This window comes from Wallemia ichthyophaga, assembly GCF_000400465.1.
Source record: "Wallemia ichthyophaga EXF-994 unplaced genomic scaffold scaffold4, whole genome shotgun sequence".
Taxonomy (NCBI): Eukaryota; Fungi; Basidiomycota; class Wallemiomycetes; order Wallemiales; family Wallemiaceae; genus Wallemia; species Wallemia ichthyophaga.
The window spans coordinates 491,933-506,718 of record NW_008806277.1 but is presented as its reverse complement, the minus strand read 5'-3'; the positions used below and the strand labels follow the sequence as shown (position 1 = coordinate 506,718).

The following is a 14,786-nucleotide window of genomic DNA, read 5'->3' as shown; positions in this document are numbered from 1 at the left end:
TTCAATATCAACATCAATATCTCCTTCAGCGCACAGCGCACGGACCAACAATTATTTTATTAAACACTTTTACACCGATATCTCATATACACACTCCAACTCCTCTTCCTCGCAATCTTCTCCCGCTTCCCCACTCTCATGCACCAAACAGCAGAAATCTGTCACCGCTTCGAGCGCAATCATTGGTGCGTGCCAAACACCCGCCATATAAGTAATTCCTTGACTTGATGATGCGGTGAATGCCTTCAATGTGCTCATGTCTGCCTTCTCATCCGCCCCACTCAGCGCTACGACGACTAGATAGTGACTACCACCTCCTCCCATTGGAATGAATGACTGTGAAGTGTACTTGTGTCTTTCAAGCAATCCCGCCTTGACAATTTGAGTGCCTGGAGTACCTGCAGTGTCTTGTGTGTGATAGGGGTCGCACTTATACACGCAGAAGTTTAGCTCGGCGGGGTGTTGAACAGGGTAATTATTCACGACGCCTGAAACATTGCACAGCTTAGTAGCCGTTCCCCCGTTTACTCTCTTTGTCTGGAGGTTGGCGGTTTCGCTGCTGACTACATCCCCGTATGCCCTGAAACCATTCTGCGTCAATGGGAGTGCTGTGATTTGTTTACTTTGGATTTTTTCTTCCTTCTCTTTACTCTCTCCCTTTACGCTGGGAGGAGCAATCCCTCCAGGCACTCCCCGAAACGGGGCTTTTGCGCGACTGCCCATCACTCTCACCCTCTTGAGACCGCCATCTGGGAATATAGTGACGCGAACGTGGGTAAAGAGTGTGTCTTGCGCCATCATCTCAGCAAATTGCTGCGCATGAGGGCCAACCTTGAGCGGGGCAGGTAGCAACGGAGTCCACACCTGGCTACCACCACCAACCTCGCTACCGTTGGGAGGACTAGAACACCCCTCCAACATCACACCTGCTGGGAAATTACCCTTGAAATGGCACGTATCCACTTCGCAATACTGCAGATATCCAGGCGACCCTAGCTGAATGACCACCCAGTCTCTATGTCCGGGTGAGCGACTGCGTTTCGTCTCCCACCCGTCACCCATATCCTTACCTCGGCCGGGTAGAATGATGTTCTCTCCCTTTCCGAAATGATGATCGGAAGTGAACAGCACCCTGCCGCCGACCAAGACTGAGGCTAGGTCGAGCACGCTCGATGGGTCGTTGGGCCAGACGGGGGTGAGGACTCCGTATGCTCTGAAGCGGGCAATACCGCCGTCGGGTATCATTCGCAATTGGATATGGGTGTATTGCGCCGTCCATTCGCACAGTTCGAAGAGGTGAGGCTGGGATGGCCCGAGTGGGACAGTGGGAAGAACTTCTTCCCAGCGGCTGTCGTCATGAGATACTTCGGTGGCGTTTGGAGCGAATAATGCCATCACGGATGCAAATGGACCCTCGTTGCCGTTGAAGTGGGTCGTGTCAATATCGAGGAGCTTCAATGAGGCTGATTGAGCACCAAGTTTGATTATAACCCTGGTTGCTTTAGTGAGGTGTTTTTTTGGTAATACTCCACCCACCAATCAAATGCAGGATTATGCCTCCTACTCTCCCAGCCATCATACAGAGCGCCATTTGGACCGAATTGACCCTTCTTGGACACTGGAGGTTCAGGGTTGATGAGATCAGTGGCTGGGCTGAAGAAGTCATCAGAAACGCTAAGTATTTGGCTGTTGAGATTAGATGAAGTCACCTCAACCAACTTGTGGTGGTGTATGGTCGCTTCGGAATATGGCTGCGTGATTTCTGTGTACTTTGTGTGTTTGCTCATCGCTGTTTAAAACCAAGATCTTATCGCATTCTTATCTCATCTGCACGACGGGAATGATCCACCGAGATAAGGAATCATGTGATAACGAGATAACGATAGCAAGATGGGCAATTGAAATAAAGCGAGACAATTTAAATAATTAAATCATGATGGTGGTTCAAGTGGAAGAGATATTCCTTGGATCCACACAACCATGACTTCACTCAACATCGAATCAGCCAATCAAATCAATTCAAATGTAAATTCAAATTGGGTGCCACTCGAAGCCAACTCAGATGTTTTCAACGACTGGTCCCACAAACTCGGTCTAGCTGAATGCGAGCAATTCGTTGATGTTTTCGGTCTTGATGATGAGTTATTGCAGATGGTTCCACAACCAGTCAAAGCCGTCCTGCTTCTCTTCCCCCTCAGCAAGCAATACGAGCAGCACCGCGAGGCTGAATCGCAGCGTATTGCTCAACACGGCCAATCACAACTCGACGACACGCTCGTCTTCTTTCCTCAAAAAGTCGGTAATGCGTGTGGAACGATGGCTTTACTCCACGCTATGGCAAACTCACCCGTTACCGTAACCCCTTTTTCGGATTTAGCCAAGTTTTTCGATAAGGCTGCTGGTCAAAACAACGATCAGCGCGCTCAGTCGGTCGTTGACGCGTCTTTCCTTAGATCTGCTCACGCTTCTTCCGCTTCCACTGGTCAGAGTAGCGTGCCTGACGCTAACGATGACGTTGATCTCCATTTCGTCGCTTTCGTTCACGCTCCTGCGCAGCTCACCGACGGTACTCGCCTTGTTGAACTCGATGGACGTAAGATTGCACCAGTCGATCATGGAAGTAGCAGCGATCTCCTCAAAGACTCTGCAAACGTGGTTAAAAATCACTTTATGAAGCTCAATCCTGATTCTATCAACTTTGCTCTTATCGCACTCACCACACAGGAAGAATACTAACGACTTGACTTTGCTATGTATACCAATATCAATCAATGCATAATGCATATCAATTTATGAAAATTCTCAACCTAGCTCAATCTACGTTCAAAGTACATTTATTTCAATTGATTACACATATTAGTTGGTACAGGTAGTGTGAAGTGGAAGTTGACGAGAGCTTGAGCCGACGGACAGCTTGAACTCTCCCGAAGGCATCACCCAAGTCTGACGCTCGACATCCCACACTGAAAGGTCCTTGAGGCGGAGATCCATCTCAACCTGCTTGCTCTCATTGCTCTTCAAGTCTTTTACTTTCTCGAAACCTCTCAATTCGCGTACCGGCATGTTATCTCCAGGGAAGGTTACGTAAAGCTGCACAACTTCGCAGCCTTCTACATCACCAGTGTTGGTAACAGTCGCTTTAACAGTCTTGATCGTGTCATAGAGACTATTCGTGCCGTCCGATCCCTCGAATGGCTCGTTAGTTGCCTGGACCTCATTCTCGTCCTTCTTGTAGTTCTCTTCGACGCTGATATCTGAGAATTCGAAAGTAGTGTAAGAAAGACCAAAACCAAATTCCCAGCGAGGTTCGATTTCCTTCTTGTCGAACCATCTGTAGTCGATGTATACGCCCTCGCTGAAGTCAGCTTGAGGTGTCATGGAGTCGTCTGTTGAGATAGTGTTTGGTGGGTAGTCGCTCAATGATTTGCCCCAAGTGAATGGCAACTTGCCACTAGGGGAGCGCTCGCCGTAGAGGATCGGCACAACGGCATCTCCTGTCTCCTGACCAGGGTAGTAAGCCTCGACAATGGCAGTAACATTGTCATTATCAGCCCATTTCTCCATATTGACAACGCCTGGTGTGTGCATAACGATGATAACGTTAGACGACGCCTTCACAGCCGCGTCCAAAATCATGGCTTGCTCCTCATCGAGATCGATGTTGTGGCGATCTTTACTTTCCTCAGCCCAGTTGTTGACAAATACAACAGTAGCATCGGCTCTCGAAGAGATTTTGTTGATGTGATCTTCGTCATACTTCATAGCGTACGAAATCTCCGTGCCGTCCTTCTCGACGCGTTCCCTGATGGCTTCGAGAGGCGAGACGACATATGGCGGGATGGTAGATCCACTTCCACCGCCGACGGAGATTGTGCCGTTGAAGTTACCCATTGGACATTTCGTGCGATCGTCACCGCATCCATCTGGTCCCAGTACGTTTGAGCCAATGTCAGAGCCCAACAACACTAGACGCTGTGGTCGGTTGAGAGGAAGACCGCCCGTGTTCTTGAGCAGCGTCGTTGAATCAGTGCCAATCTTGCGGATCAGCTCTGCTGTACCCTCTTTCCTGACGTTTTTGTACTCGCTCTCCAAATCTAATCCAGATGCAGCGTCGAAAGTAACTTCCGGTGGGGTATGTTCGCTGTCCTGACCAAGCCAGTAGTATGGGGTGAGGAATCTGATTGCAGCATCTGAAAGACGATCCTCTGCAACTGTGCCGTTGTTCACCAACTTGTCGAGGTCCTTGTAGAAAGTACCCATGCTGTATCCGACATCATCAACACCTGGTGTAGAAACATCCATGCCACTCCTGATCGAGGCAGCGGTATCGTGAACACCACCCCAGTCACTGATTACACTGCCTTGGAATCCAAGCTCCGTCTTAAGGAGGTGGTTTTGAGAGTGAGCGTCGTTACAGGCTTGAGTGCCATTAATTTGGTTGTAAGAACCTGCAAGACGTTAGAAAGAATACACCACGCTTAAACCAAACTCACACATCACGTGTCCACTTCCTGCTCTAATCGCCTCGGCGAATGGCGGCATATAAAGCATGTGCGTAGTGTAATCGTCGACGTTGGATGAGACTGGTTCTTGTGTGAGTAGCGGGTAGATGTTATCGGGTTGGGACGTGTTGTATGGGTGTCTGAATGTCTCCTGCTCGTACATTATCCAATGCTTCGTAGTCGCTGCGACATGGCTATCCTGCAATCCCTGAACTGAGAGACGGGAGAATTGTCCGTTGGCGTATGGGTCGGGGTAGCTGCCTTCCCAATTGCGTCCTCCTAATGGACTACGCCCTATTGGGCCTGATGCGACTGGAGCCAATGCTACATTTACGCCGAGATCAAAGAACTCCTGACCCTGTGCAAAAAATGAAATGAGTTGTTGAGGTGCTCGTGCAAACCCACCATATCCTTAGAGCGCTGGTAAATGAGATCTCTATCCCAAGTTGCAGCAGCTGTTTGACCACTAGTTGATTGAGAGATACCTTTGACTGGACGCGGACCTGTTGGGCCATCCCTAAATATATTAAGTTAGAATTTTCACCAGATGAGACAACCATTACTGACATCATACATAAGCGCGGTATTCCAAGTCTCTCAACTGCCTGAGTCGTTCCAACACACCTACCTGGCGCACTTGTGATAATTGCTGTCTTCTCCTCGACCGTCATTTGGCCGACAATATCAGAAGCTTTCTTGTAGGCGTCACCCCACGACTTGCCTCCATTGGCCATTGGAGCTGGGTAGATATCTGCGTTATTACCGTCCATTTCTTTCGTGTTGTTCATCTTTTCCATCTTGTCGTTGTCATCTCTTGTCTCGACAGCGCGAGCATTGACGACCGTCAGCGCGACGGCGGTTGTGAGTAAGGCTGAGAGTTTCATTGATTACTGTTGTATATAAAGAAAGAGAGAAGCAAGGTGAATCGGATATTTAAGCGATGAAAAAAAAACACCACCTGACTTGAGAAATCAATCAACGTAATCACTTTAATCTTTTTAGCGGCGAGTGTGCCTGCGTAACTTAGATGATATCAATCAGAGTTCAATCGGGATTGGAAAGTGTCAATTAAGTATCCGTGAGAAGGCCACGAGAGTGCCAGCGCGATTGGCTGTACAACCCGAGCACCCGATTACTCGCCCGCTAGCTCCATGTAGCTCCACGCAGCTCCTAGCCTTTGTGAACACGCGGCCAGTGCTCAGTCCGGCGATGGTCCCGGTGAGGTCATGAGACGGATGCGTGCACGGTTATAAAAAACGACATGAATGTCTCAAATATCATGGTAATAAAACAGCTGAGATTAAATATAATCCTACGCATCAAAATATCTCAAAGCGATCATTCCGACATATTCGCTGTGATGTAGTGGGTAAAAGTTGATCACCCCACGTGACCCAAAAACTCACTTGAACCAAATCTTCAGAAGGGTGAAATACTGTAAATAAGCGTCATCGTCGAATGTCTGCAGTGGTGGGTGAGATGGAAATGAACCGATTGTGCACATACCAAATTTGCCAGCGTCTGTGAAACAACCGAGCACTTTAGCGGAGTTCTGCTCCGCACTGTATTAGCGTCGCTAAAAAGATGGAGTAAAAGAACAGACGCACGTGAGGCTCTCGGGAAGGCTGTCGAGGAGAGTATCGATGAATGCGACAAGACAACTGGTGGGGCTTTCGTGCAACGAAGAGAGCACTCCACTAAAGCTGTACAAGTAAGCTATTATGAATGCGTTATTGCAGTCACTAGGGGTGCATTGTACTGTTGGGGCTTGCAAGTCACACAATTGACCGCACAGAAGGCTGTTGAGGGAGTAGGAGTTGGACCATGTAGTAGCCATGGCAGATGTGAGTGAGCTGTCGCTGAAAACATCGTTCATTATACCAGTTCTCTTTGCCAGCTCGATGTCTGAGAGGGATGGATGAGCGGGTGAATCAGCGCATTGTTCCACTCACATCCAGTCATTAGGTGGATAAAGTAGCCGAGAGATCCTCTCATATTATCATCAAGACACTGTAAATCTAGGTATCTGAAAATGTCTTACTCATATCAAAGACAAACTCACATTGGAGTTCCGATGCATCAATTTGAGACACTTGATAAAATCAATGAACGTGTCCAGTCCCTGAGCCGACAAAGGGTATATAAGCCGGGAGTGGAGGAGAGCGACGGCATCCTAGGGCGTGTGAGCGAGCATTGAAGGGATGTCAACGCGTACACACCTGATAAGCTCTCGTTTCAGCCCTAATAAAAGTACTGGAAAGTGCATTTGCCGCGGGGTTGTTAGGGATGTTGAGCGTGTTGAGCGTGTAAAAGCTGTTGCAGTTGAGATTCGTGCGACCGGAGACCCAAAAATGTTCCAACTCGTCTAGTATAGCTGTGAGCTTCTCGACGCGCATCGAATGTACGATCAGTTCGCAGTGAGAGGAATGGAGCCACAGTGTGTACTCAGTCATAATGTCAGAATCTGTGATAAGCGGCGGTAAGATGTGGGAGGGAGAATGAGAATGAATTTGCTTCTGCTCCTGCATAATTCCCTCCAGCGAATCTGCATACGCAAGTATAGCGCGTTCCCTCTGCAAATCGAGCATCTCGATGCGTTTTCGCTCAGAAGGCGACCTGTGAGTGATGCCGCAGTCTGCAAGGTGTAATTACCGCGTCAGTAACTAATCGCTTAGTCGCTGTGTAAAACTTCCACCTACAATGGTAAATGCTAACAGCTCGACTACCCAATCGCCTAATAAAGACATGGGGAAAGAGTTTGCGTACGATCTGCCAGAAGCGTCATGCGTCCATTGTGAGATATTTTCACAAAATCACGTAATACCTCCCCCACCTTGCCGAAAATCCTGCAGGCGGCGGGTGGAGTATTATGGGAGACACAGAAGGATGTGTACGACGCGTAGACCTGCTGGCGGGGGACGGAAGCTGGGGTGTGTTGATTGGGTTTTGAGTTGTGCACTGCGCTGTACACCACCTACAATCCTCACATCCCTCACATTCCGCGAAGTTGTCAAGCAGCCTGTCAGCCTAATTGTCAGCTCCAGCTCCGGCTTCAGCTTGTAAAGCACACCACACTCACCATTCTCTCGCTACTTGCGCACTCGAAACTGCACTCGACACCGCAGGGATGGACACGGGCATGGGCTTGCCGTCTGTACCAGCAGACGCAGCCTCGTATTCGCTAGACAGAGAAGCACGTTTACGTTTGCGTTTGTCTGTGCGTGTGCTGTAGGTAGCTATCTTCTCTACGCTTCCTTCTTTGGCTGCCTCGCTCATCGTCCAGCGATTATCGTACCTTCAAGCTTTGAAATCAAAGGGTGGGAAAATGACGTCAATCAAGGTGCGTACGGGAGTAAACAATGAACCCCCTTTTTAAACCCAGATTAATGCAATTTTATTTCATTGAGGAGTTACAAGGAGAGAAAGATGGTTGAGAGTTAGAGTTGGAGTGGCTGTGGGTGTGGTAGGCATGAGTTGACGATGCAGGGGAGTACAGATGTGAGTGTGACCTTAATTTGATTAAGTTCGAGCGCTAGTGTCAGTGAAAAGACGAAAACGATAACAACAATGATCAACATGTAATCACCACTAACAACAGTACCACGCCAATCACGATCACCATCCCATCAGGCCACATAGTTGAAGACGTCTCGTCCAGCTTCGAGATTCCGCTCGAGGTAATCTTTTTCGAGCAATGCTTCAATAGCCTGAGATCGTGTTAGCTAATTTTACTCACATACCACACCACGTCTCACCTTCTTTATATCAGACACCTTGGGAGAGAATCTCGACTGAACAATGGAAATGACTTCTTGGATGAGATTCTGGTATTTAAGCGTCTTTCTCGCCTTCATAATTCTCACTACCGCAGCTTGAATTTCAAATTTGCGGTCCTCGTCCACCGTCTTTAGCACATCGCTCGACTCCTGCTTAACGTCCGCCTTGATAGGTTGGTTGAGCTGCACGCGAATTTTCTTACTCTTAAAGTTAAAGTTGAGATCGTAAGTGTCTTCGTCCTGCAGGAGGACTTTAGATTTGACGAGTGTAGCCAGCGTCTGTTTGAGCAAGTTGTCGTTCAAGTTAGTAGCGGCCTTGAGTTCATCGTAGCGGAGCGAGTCGTGTTCGTTGTACTGCACCAGTATCGCGAGCTGGAATGTAGAGCAGAGGAAAATATATGGCTGGCTGAGGTGTGTTGTCTTGAGCTCGTTCTTAGATGTATTGTATAGCCACGTCAGCTTCCGGCCAGAGTGCTGGCTGTTGTAGTACTTGTTGAACCGCTCGTACGTCGGTTGGAGCTCCGCTGGCATGTTGAATTGCGTGTTGGGTGGGTTCATCGGCCAGAAATTGGTTGCTAGCACTTTAACATCAAAATCGACTGCTAGTTCAGACGCGTCGTGTGTCTGCGTCATGCGCTCGTTGAACGAATTTGTCAGCTCTTTTGATATACTGATGTCCGTGAACATCCTCTGCAGCTTATTCGTGTATTCGAATCCACATGCATCTTTCAGCTTGCCTATCATAGATGACTCACCATCATCGGATGCTGAAAGTCCACTGACCAATCGCTTGGCGAGCATTTTGGTGTAGAATTTCTGGAATACATCCTTGTCTTCTATATACTTGAACAGGGTCATGACCTGGTTGAGGGCATCTTCAAGCTCAGCCTCTTCAGTTTGCTTGTTACCCTTCTTAAGAAGAGAGTCGGAGTGTTTAGCGATAAGCTCGGGAGATTTAGTGGTGGATGTACCAGTAGCAGCGTTTCTGTTAACGACCTCTCTGCAAGCCTTATCGAGTGCAGCAGAAAAACCAGACTCGGCTTTAAAAGCATTCTTGACGGTAAGAGAACACTTTGTATGTACGTCGAGTAAAGCATCAACGTAAGCTTTAGGATCGAGGTCACCCTTGTCGGACTCCTTCTTAGGGCCTTGTTTGGAAGCCTCGGCATTACCATAAACCTTTTCAATAGCAGCCAAGCCAGTACGCTTGACGTGATCTTCGAACTTCTTACGAAGGAAATCGAGAGCGTCTACACGTGCTAGGAGGGTGTAGATGCGATAAAGGTCATCCTCCTTATCGAATTCTAGGAGATGAACAAATTCATGTTTGATAATATCAATGTGATCGGAAACGAGAGCTTTTTCACATGCACCGATGAGAGATTTCCTTGATGAAGCGTGGAGGTAGACATCAACGCGTGCTTCCTCCTCAGCTAGCCTATCTTGAGACATTTTAAGGTAATCTGTGACGCTATTAGCAGCAACGAAAGCGTCAGAAAGAGATTTATAGTAAAGAAGAGTGGATTGAATGAAAGGCGATTCAAAATGATCTTGGTATATATCTAAATTTTGCTTGCTACTGTCAACCTCATCTAGGCCGAGAGAGACTAAAGATTCGATAACCTTTTTTATGAGCGTGGTTTCGACAGTCTCACCGTTTCTTTGTTTTTCAATTTGCTTTAAGAGTGCGGAAATGAGCTTAGAGTGCTGGTCTTGAATGGGTAAAAAGAAGCAAGATCTCCACTGAACGAGGGCTAAAGTGTAGACGTTATAAACGTTCTTTCTACCTTCATCCTTCTCACGTTTAACCCAGTGTTTGTTGAGGTAAGAGAATAAGCGATCGACGTAAGAAGCAGCGGTCGTGAATCTATCCCATTCAGCGGCATAGAATTGGAGAAGCTGCAAGTCATAAAGAGGATCTGAGAGCTCCTTGACTTGCTTCAGGTGGCTTGTCAAGTATTTTATTAGATTTGAGTATAAATCAGAGCCCATTAGATTGGCACCTGCAGTTCTACCGGTACCAAGTGGTTCAGTGGCTGTATTCATTCTTGAGCTTGTACAGTAGTTATATGATGTCGTATATAAGCTCATATACTTGGAATACGTCATTCCATCTCTCAGTCTAGTCATTATCTGCTCAATTCCATCTTGTAGAAACGCCCAAGTAGATTTCAAGTCACTCGCAGGTGGAACTGAGATCTGCTCATTCTTGTTAACAGGCTTTGAAGACCAAGATGACATATTAGATGGTGGACGTTCTGGTTCAAGAATGTTATACGCCTGAACCACGACAACCATCATGTCCTCAATGACGCGTGGAATTTCAAAATTAAAATTATTGAATAAGTCAATCTACACGCCAATAGCAGTCACCACACAGATCAGAAACCACTCAAACAAAACTCATTTCGGATTTAAATCCGTTGATCAGGATAAGAAGGAGGATTTAGTCTCAAATGTCTTCTCCTCCGTTGCGCCTGCTTATGATATTATGAACGACGTCATGTCCTTTGGCATTCACAGGCTTTGGAAGGATGACTTTGTCGGCTCACTCAACCCCCACTCTATAAAGACTATCTCCGAAGCCGGCGTTACTGAGGAATACGCCCGTAAATTCGGCGGCACCGGTCTCAACTGCATCGATATGGCTGGCGGTACTGGCGACATTGCCCACAGAATACTCGACCATGCCAAAGACAAGCACGCTGACAGGAGTGTAAATGTCACAGTGATGGATGTTAATCCACAGATGCTCGCTGAGGGTGAAAAACGTGCTCGTAAATCCTTCTACTTCAACACTGACCAGATAAAGTTCAAGCTAGCCAATGCAGAGTGTCTCGAGAACATCCCCTCCAACTCTGTCGACCTTTACACTATCGCTTTTGGTATAAGGAATTGCACACACATTGACACTGTCATACGCGAAGCCCATCGTGTGCTCAAACCAGGCGGTGTTTTCGCTGTGTTAGAATTTGGTAAAGTGTCTCAGCCTCTCCTCGCTTCCCTCTACTCCACTTACTCGTTCAACTTGATCCCTGCTATTGGCCACCTCGTCGCTGGCGATAGAGAATCGTACCAATACCTCGTTGAATCTATTGAACGCTTTCCTGATCAGCCTACGTTCGCTAACATGCTCCGGGACGCTGGTTTTCATCTTCCTAACAAACGCGGTTATAGAGATCTCACTCTTGGTGTTGCTTCTGTCTGGAAGGGTGTTAAAGTCGATGAGAGTTAGTACTTATAAGTTTTTTCTATAGATAAGCAATATTTGCCTTCTTTTCGCCTTGTTTTGCTACCTTTCTTTGCTGCCTGTACAAATTTTCACAAAACATCTAACGCACTAATATTGATACACAAGATACAACAGAATTAAACTATATATATATATTAATTGGTGTGATTCGCTCATCCAAATGGACCTCTTCCGACGCCTCCAACGCTCCTCCCACCCGATGACTTACCCTTCACCGGCGAGAGTACATCCGGTATACCAAATACACCTCCATCGCTACCTTTCTGCGGCTGTGCAGGTCCGTTACCGAATATGTTAATCTTCTTTTTAGTCTTTTTCTCGACATTCTTTGCGCTGCGCTGTGGCTTGGGTGCGTCGTCGTCTTCGTTCTCACTCTCCGCCTTGCGTTTCCTAAGTTTGGGAACGGGTTTAGAGTGACCGTTGTGGTCGTTTTCATCACCCGACGAAGATGCACGTCTTGGTTTCTTTGAAGCACGTTTCATCTCGTCTAGTGCATTCTCGAGTTTTTTAACGCGTCGCTCGGCTTTATCGGCGCGTTCGGAGTGCATTTCCGCAAGCTGAGCTCCGTCCTGCAAATGTAGGAGCTCCTTCTCGACGCGGGTACGATTCCGCTCTGACTCTTTCAGATCAGCAAGGATGATTGTAGTTTTCTCCTTGTGCTTGCTGAGTTGTTTTTGAAGTGTCTTCACCTCGCCTTCGCTAGTTTCACTAAGCTCCGCCATCTCCTTCTTGACGCGTTTCTCCACGCTCCTTTCCACACTCTTTAGCTCAGAACGGAGTGCATCGAGCTCGCTCTCGGATGCGTCCAGTTTACGTTCGAGAGCTCTCTCCACTTTGCTCGATTTAGTCGACTTGCTCGCCTTCAATTCGCGCATTTCCTTCTGGGCCTTGTCGAGAGAGCGTCTGAGCTCGGAAATGGTCTCGTCCGCCTGCTCCAGCTCAACCTGGTCTTCTCTCGCCGCGTCCGCTTCCCTCTTCAGACTGGCAATATCTGCATTAAGAGTATCTATCTTGGCCTCATAGCGGAGGGAGCGACGCTCATTTTCTCTCTCTTTCTCTTTATCATGTTTGCGTTTATCGGCGAGTGCATTGTATTCTGATGTGTGTTTTTCAATGGCACGTGCATGCGTACTGTGTGCATTATTCAGCGCATTCTCAGCTTGAGTGACTCTCTCAATCAAACCATCTATCTGCTCGTACGCCTTGTCTAGGTCATCTTCTGAGGCAAGATAGCGTCTCTCCATTTCTTCCCGGTTCGCAGTCTGGATTGCTAGCTCCTCCTTCCATTTCGAGAGAGTGCTCTTGTGTGCTTCTCTCTGACGCGTCACGTGTGCAACCATTGCGACGCGTTCTTGGTCGTGCTGCGTGAGCATGTCTTCTACTCTAATTTGCAGCTGTTGTTTTGATTGATGAAGTTCGCGGTTGCGCGTCGACAGCATTGCGATTTGGCGGTTGAGATGGGAGATGGTGTCTGATTGAGCAGAATCATGAGCAATGGGCTCAACGGTGATTGGATCGGCGGCAATGGCGTCAGCAGCAATGGCATCCGCGGCAATGTCATTAACAGCACCTGCAACCACACCCCCCTCATCCACACCATCCACCTCCTGGATATCCTCGAGCTTATTCCCGAATTGCATCTTGGGCGGTGTCCTTGCCAAACCCATTTTATATTTAAAACGCGTGTATCCGCGCGTTTGGTGGTGGTGGTTGTTGTGTGAGGAGAAATCCCGCCAAAGTCGTTTAAATAGAAATTCACTCGACTCAGTAAATGACGACGACGACGACGAAAATAATTCATGAGCAGGAAGATGATGCCAGTGGGCCATTCGAAGGACCAGAGAAGCTGCTAGAGATTTGGTTTGATTGTGGGGCTTTCCGTGGTGACGGTGGCTTGCGTAAAGTCAGCAGAAGCGAGTGGGAGAATATGCTGCAGCTAGTCAACTGTCAGATTCTCAGCGTTATTATCGGTGACTCCATCGACGCTTATCTCCTCTCCGAGTCTTCCCTCTTCATCGCTCCTCATCGCCTTATCCTCAAGACATGCGGCACAACCACTCTGCTGCTTGGTTTGGAGAGAATTCTTGATATTGCCAAGGATCGCTGTGGCCTGAACCCAAAACATGTCTTTTACTCTCGCAAGGCTTTCATGTTCCCCGAGCGCCAGAGAGGCCCTCACAGACACTGGCAGCAGGAGGTCCAAGTTCTCGACAAGTTCTTTGGCCCTGGCTCTGCCTACACTGTTGGCAGAATGAATGGTGATCACTGGCTGCTCTATATGTCCAGCAAGCATGATGAGCACGATGAAAAGGCTCTTAGCAGAACCCCACACTTGTCTTCTCCTGACATAACCCTCGAAATTCTTATGACAAACCTCCATCCAGACAATTGTCGCGCTTTCTTTCTCAGCGACTTGAACATAACTGGCCACGAAGCGGGTAAACGTCTCTCAGACAGTCTGGGTATCTCCACTCTCTTTCCCAATATAGCGCTCGACGCGTTTTTATTCACCCCGTGTGGTTACTCAGCCAACGCTACCTGGTCCGACTCACACAGCAGTGATCGTTATTTCACGATACACGTCACGCCCGAAGACGGCATCAGCTATGCATCTTTTGAAACTAATGCCAGCTATGCGAGCAGCAATGAATTGCGCCATCTCATTCAGCGCGTCGTGCATATTTTCAACCCGGGTAAGCTCTCTTCTACCCTGTTCGTGGGTGTGGGCGAGAACGAGGAAATCGATATCAAGCCCTCAAACGAATTCTCCAACAGCCTCCTCGAGAATTACACCCGCACTGATCGCATCAATTATGAATTCTCGGGTTATGATCGTGAGTGGGAGGCAATTTGTTGGACAATCACGCTCATTCTCTTCATGCACAGTCGCCTACGCTTGCTATCAACGGTCGTGACGGCGTTGTCTTACCAAAATCATCAAAATCACCATCAACACTACAACTACTACTATATAGAAGCCCATGTAGCATTAATCCAAGCCATCATTACACTCGCTCATCTCGCTGCGTATCGCTGTGTTTCCCATCCCATCTTGGAGACTCCTGCACTTGCCATCCATACAGATCACCTTTAGGGTCGATGTAGCCGACGTAGAAGACCGTGATTGAGTATGGGGCATCTCTGCGTCTCTCACAAAGCACAACCACCAGATCCACAAAGCAGAGTGGTACCTTGAAGCGCATTCTCTTGATGGTGTCCTTGTGAGTAGGGAGAGCGTGGTGAGGTTGACGTACC

At 48.0% G+C, this 14,786-nt stretch overlaps 8 protein-coding genes across 8 annotated transcripts; 3 read left to right on the top strand and 5 right to left on the bottom strand.

Annotated features, from left to right (window-relative positions):
* Positions 1–69: 69 nt before the first annotated feature.
* Positions 70–1,787, bottom strand: J056_003504 (putative allantoicase; the record flags this gene model as incomplete). Its single annotated transcript, XM_009268727.1, has 2 exons — positions 70–1,492; positions 1,537–1,787. The coding sequence occupies 2 exons, from the start codon at positions 1,785–1,787 to the stop codon at positions 70–72; spliced, it is 1,674 nt and encodes a 557-aa protein (XP_009267002.1).
* A 193-nt stretch (positions 1,788–1,980) lies between these two features.
* J056_003503 (Ubiquitin carboxyl-terminal hydrolase isozyme L3) lies at positions 1,981–2,736 on the top strand (the record flags this gene model as incomplete). Its single annotated transcript, XM_009268726.1, has 1 exon — positions 1,981–2,736. The coding sequence occupies one exon, from the start codon at positions 1,981–1,983 to the stop codon at positions 2,734–2,736; it is 756 nt and encodes a 251-aa protein (XP_009267001.1).
* A 120-nt stretch (positions 2,737–2,856) lies between these two features.
* J056_003502 (putative beta-glucosidase G) lies at positions 2,857–5,386 on the bottom strand (the record flags this gene model as incomplete). Its single annotated transcript, XM_009268725.1, has 4 exons — positions 2,857–4,448; positions 4,494–4,860; positions 4,908–5,019; positions 5,070–5,386. 4 exons carry the CDS (start codon positions 5,384–5,386, stop codon positions 2,857–2,859), a joined length of 2,388 nt encoding a protein of 795 aa, XP_009267000.1.
* Positions 5,387–5,814: 428 nt separating this feature from the next.
* J056_003501 (Transcription factor RFX4) lies at positions 5,815–7,778 on the bottom strand (the record flags this gene model as incomplete). The annotated part of the gene is made up of 11 exons (XM_009268724.1): positions 5,815–5,857; positions 5,909–5,964; positions 6,009–6,054; positions 6,110–6,407; positions 6,455–6,512; positions 6,565–6,675; positions 6,722–7,137; positions 7,202–7,271; positions 7,336–7,427; positions 7,481–7,521; positions 7,582–7,778. The coding sequence occupies 11 exons, from the start codon at positions 7,776–7,778 to the stop codon at positions 5,815–5,817; spliced, it is 1,428 nt and encodes a 475-aa protein (XP_009266999.1).
* A 350-nt stretch (positions 7,779–8,128) lies between these two features.
* On the bottom strand, positions 8,129–10,519 carry J056_003500 (Cullin-1; the record flags this gene model as incomplete). The annotated part of the gene is made up of 2 exons (XM_009268723.1): positions 8,129–8,209; positions 8,258–10,519. 2 exons carry the CDS (start codon positions 10,517–10,519, stop codon positions 8,129–8,131), a joined length of 2,343 nt encoding a protein of 780 aa, XP_009266998.1.
* A 58-nt stretch (positions 10,520–10,577) lies between these two features.
* J056_003499 (uncharacterized protein) lies at positions 10,578–11,513 on the top strand (the record flags this gene model as incomplete). The annotated part of the gene is made up of 1 exon (XM_009268722.1): positions 10,578–11,513. One exon carries the CDS (start codon positions 10,578–10,580, stop codon positions 11,511–11,513), a length of 936 nt encoding a protein of 311 aa, XP_009266997.1.
* A 170-nt stretch (positions 11,514–11,683) lies between these two features.
* J056_003498 (uncharacterized protein) lies at positions 11,684–13,198 on the bottom strand (the record flags this gene model as incomplete). Its single annotated transcript, XM_009268721.1, has 1 exon — positions 11,684–13,198. One exon carries the CDS (start codon positions 13,196–13,198, stop codon positions 11,684–11,686), a length of 1,515 nt encoding a protein of 504 aa, XP_009266996.1.
* A 104-nt stretch (positions 13,199–13,302) lies between these two features.
* On the top strand, positions 13,303–14,446 carry J056_003497 (S-adenosylmethionine decarboxylase proenzyme; the record flags this gene model as incomplete). Its single annotated transcript, XM_009268720.1, has 2 exons — positions 13,303–14,365; positions 14,418–14,446. The coding sequence occupies 2 exons, from the start codon at positions 13,303–13,305 to the stop codon at positions 14,444–14,446; spliced, it is 1,092 nt and encodes a 363-aa protein (XP_009266995.1).
* Between the last annotated feature and the right edge of the window lie 340 nt (positions 14,447–14,786).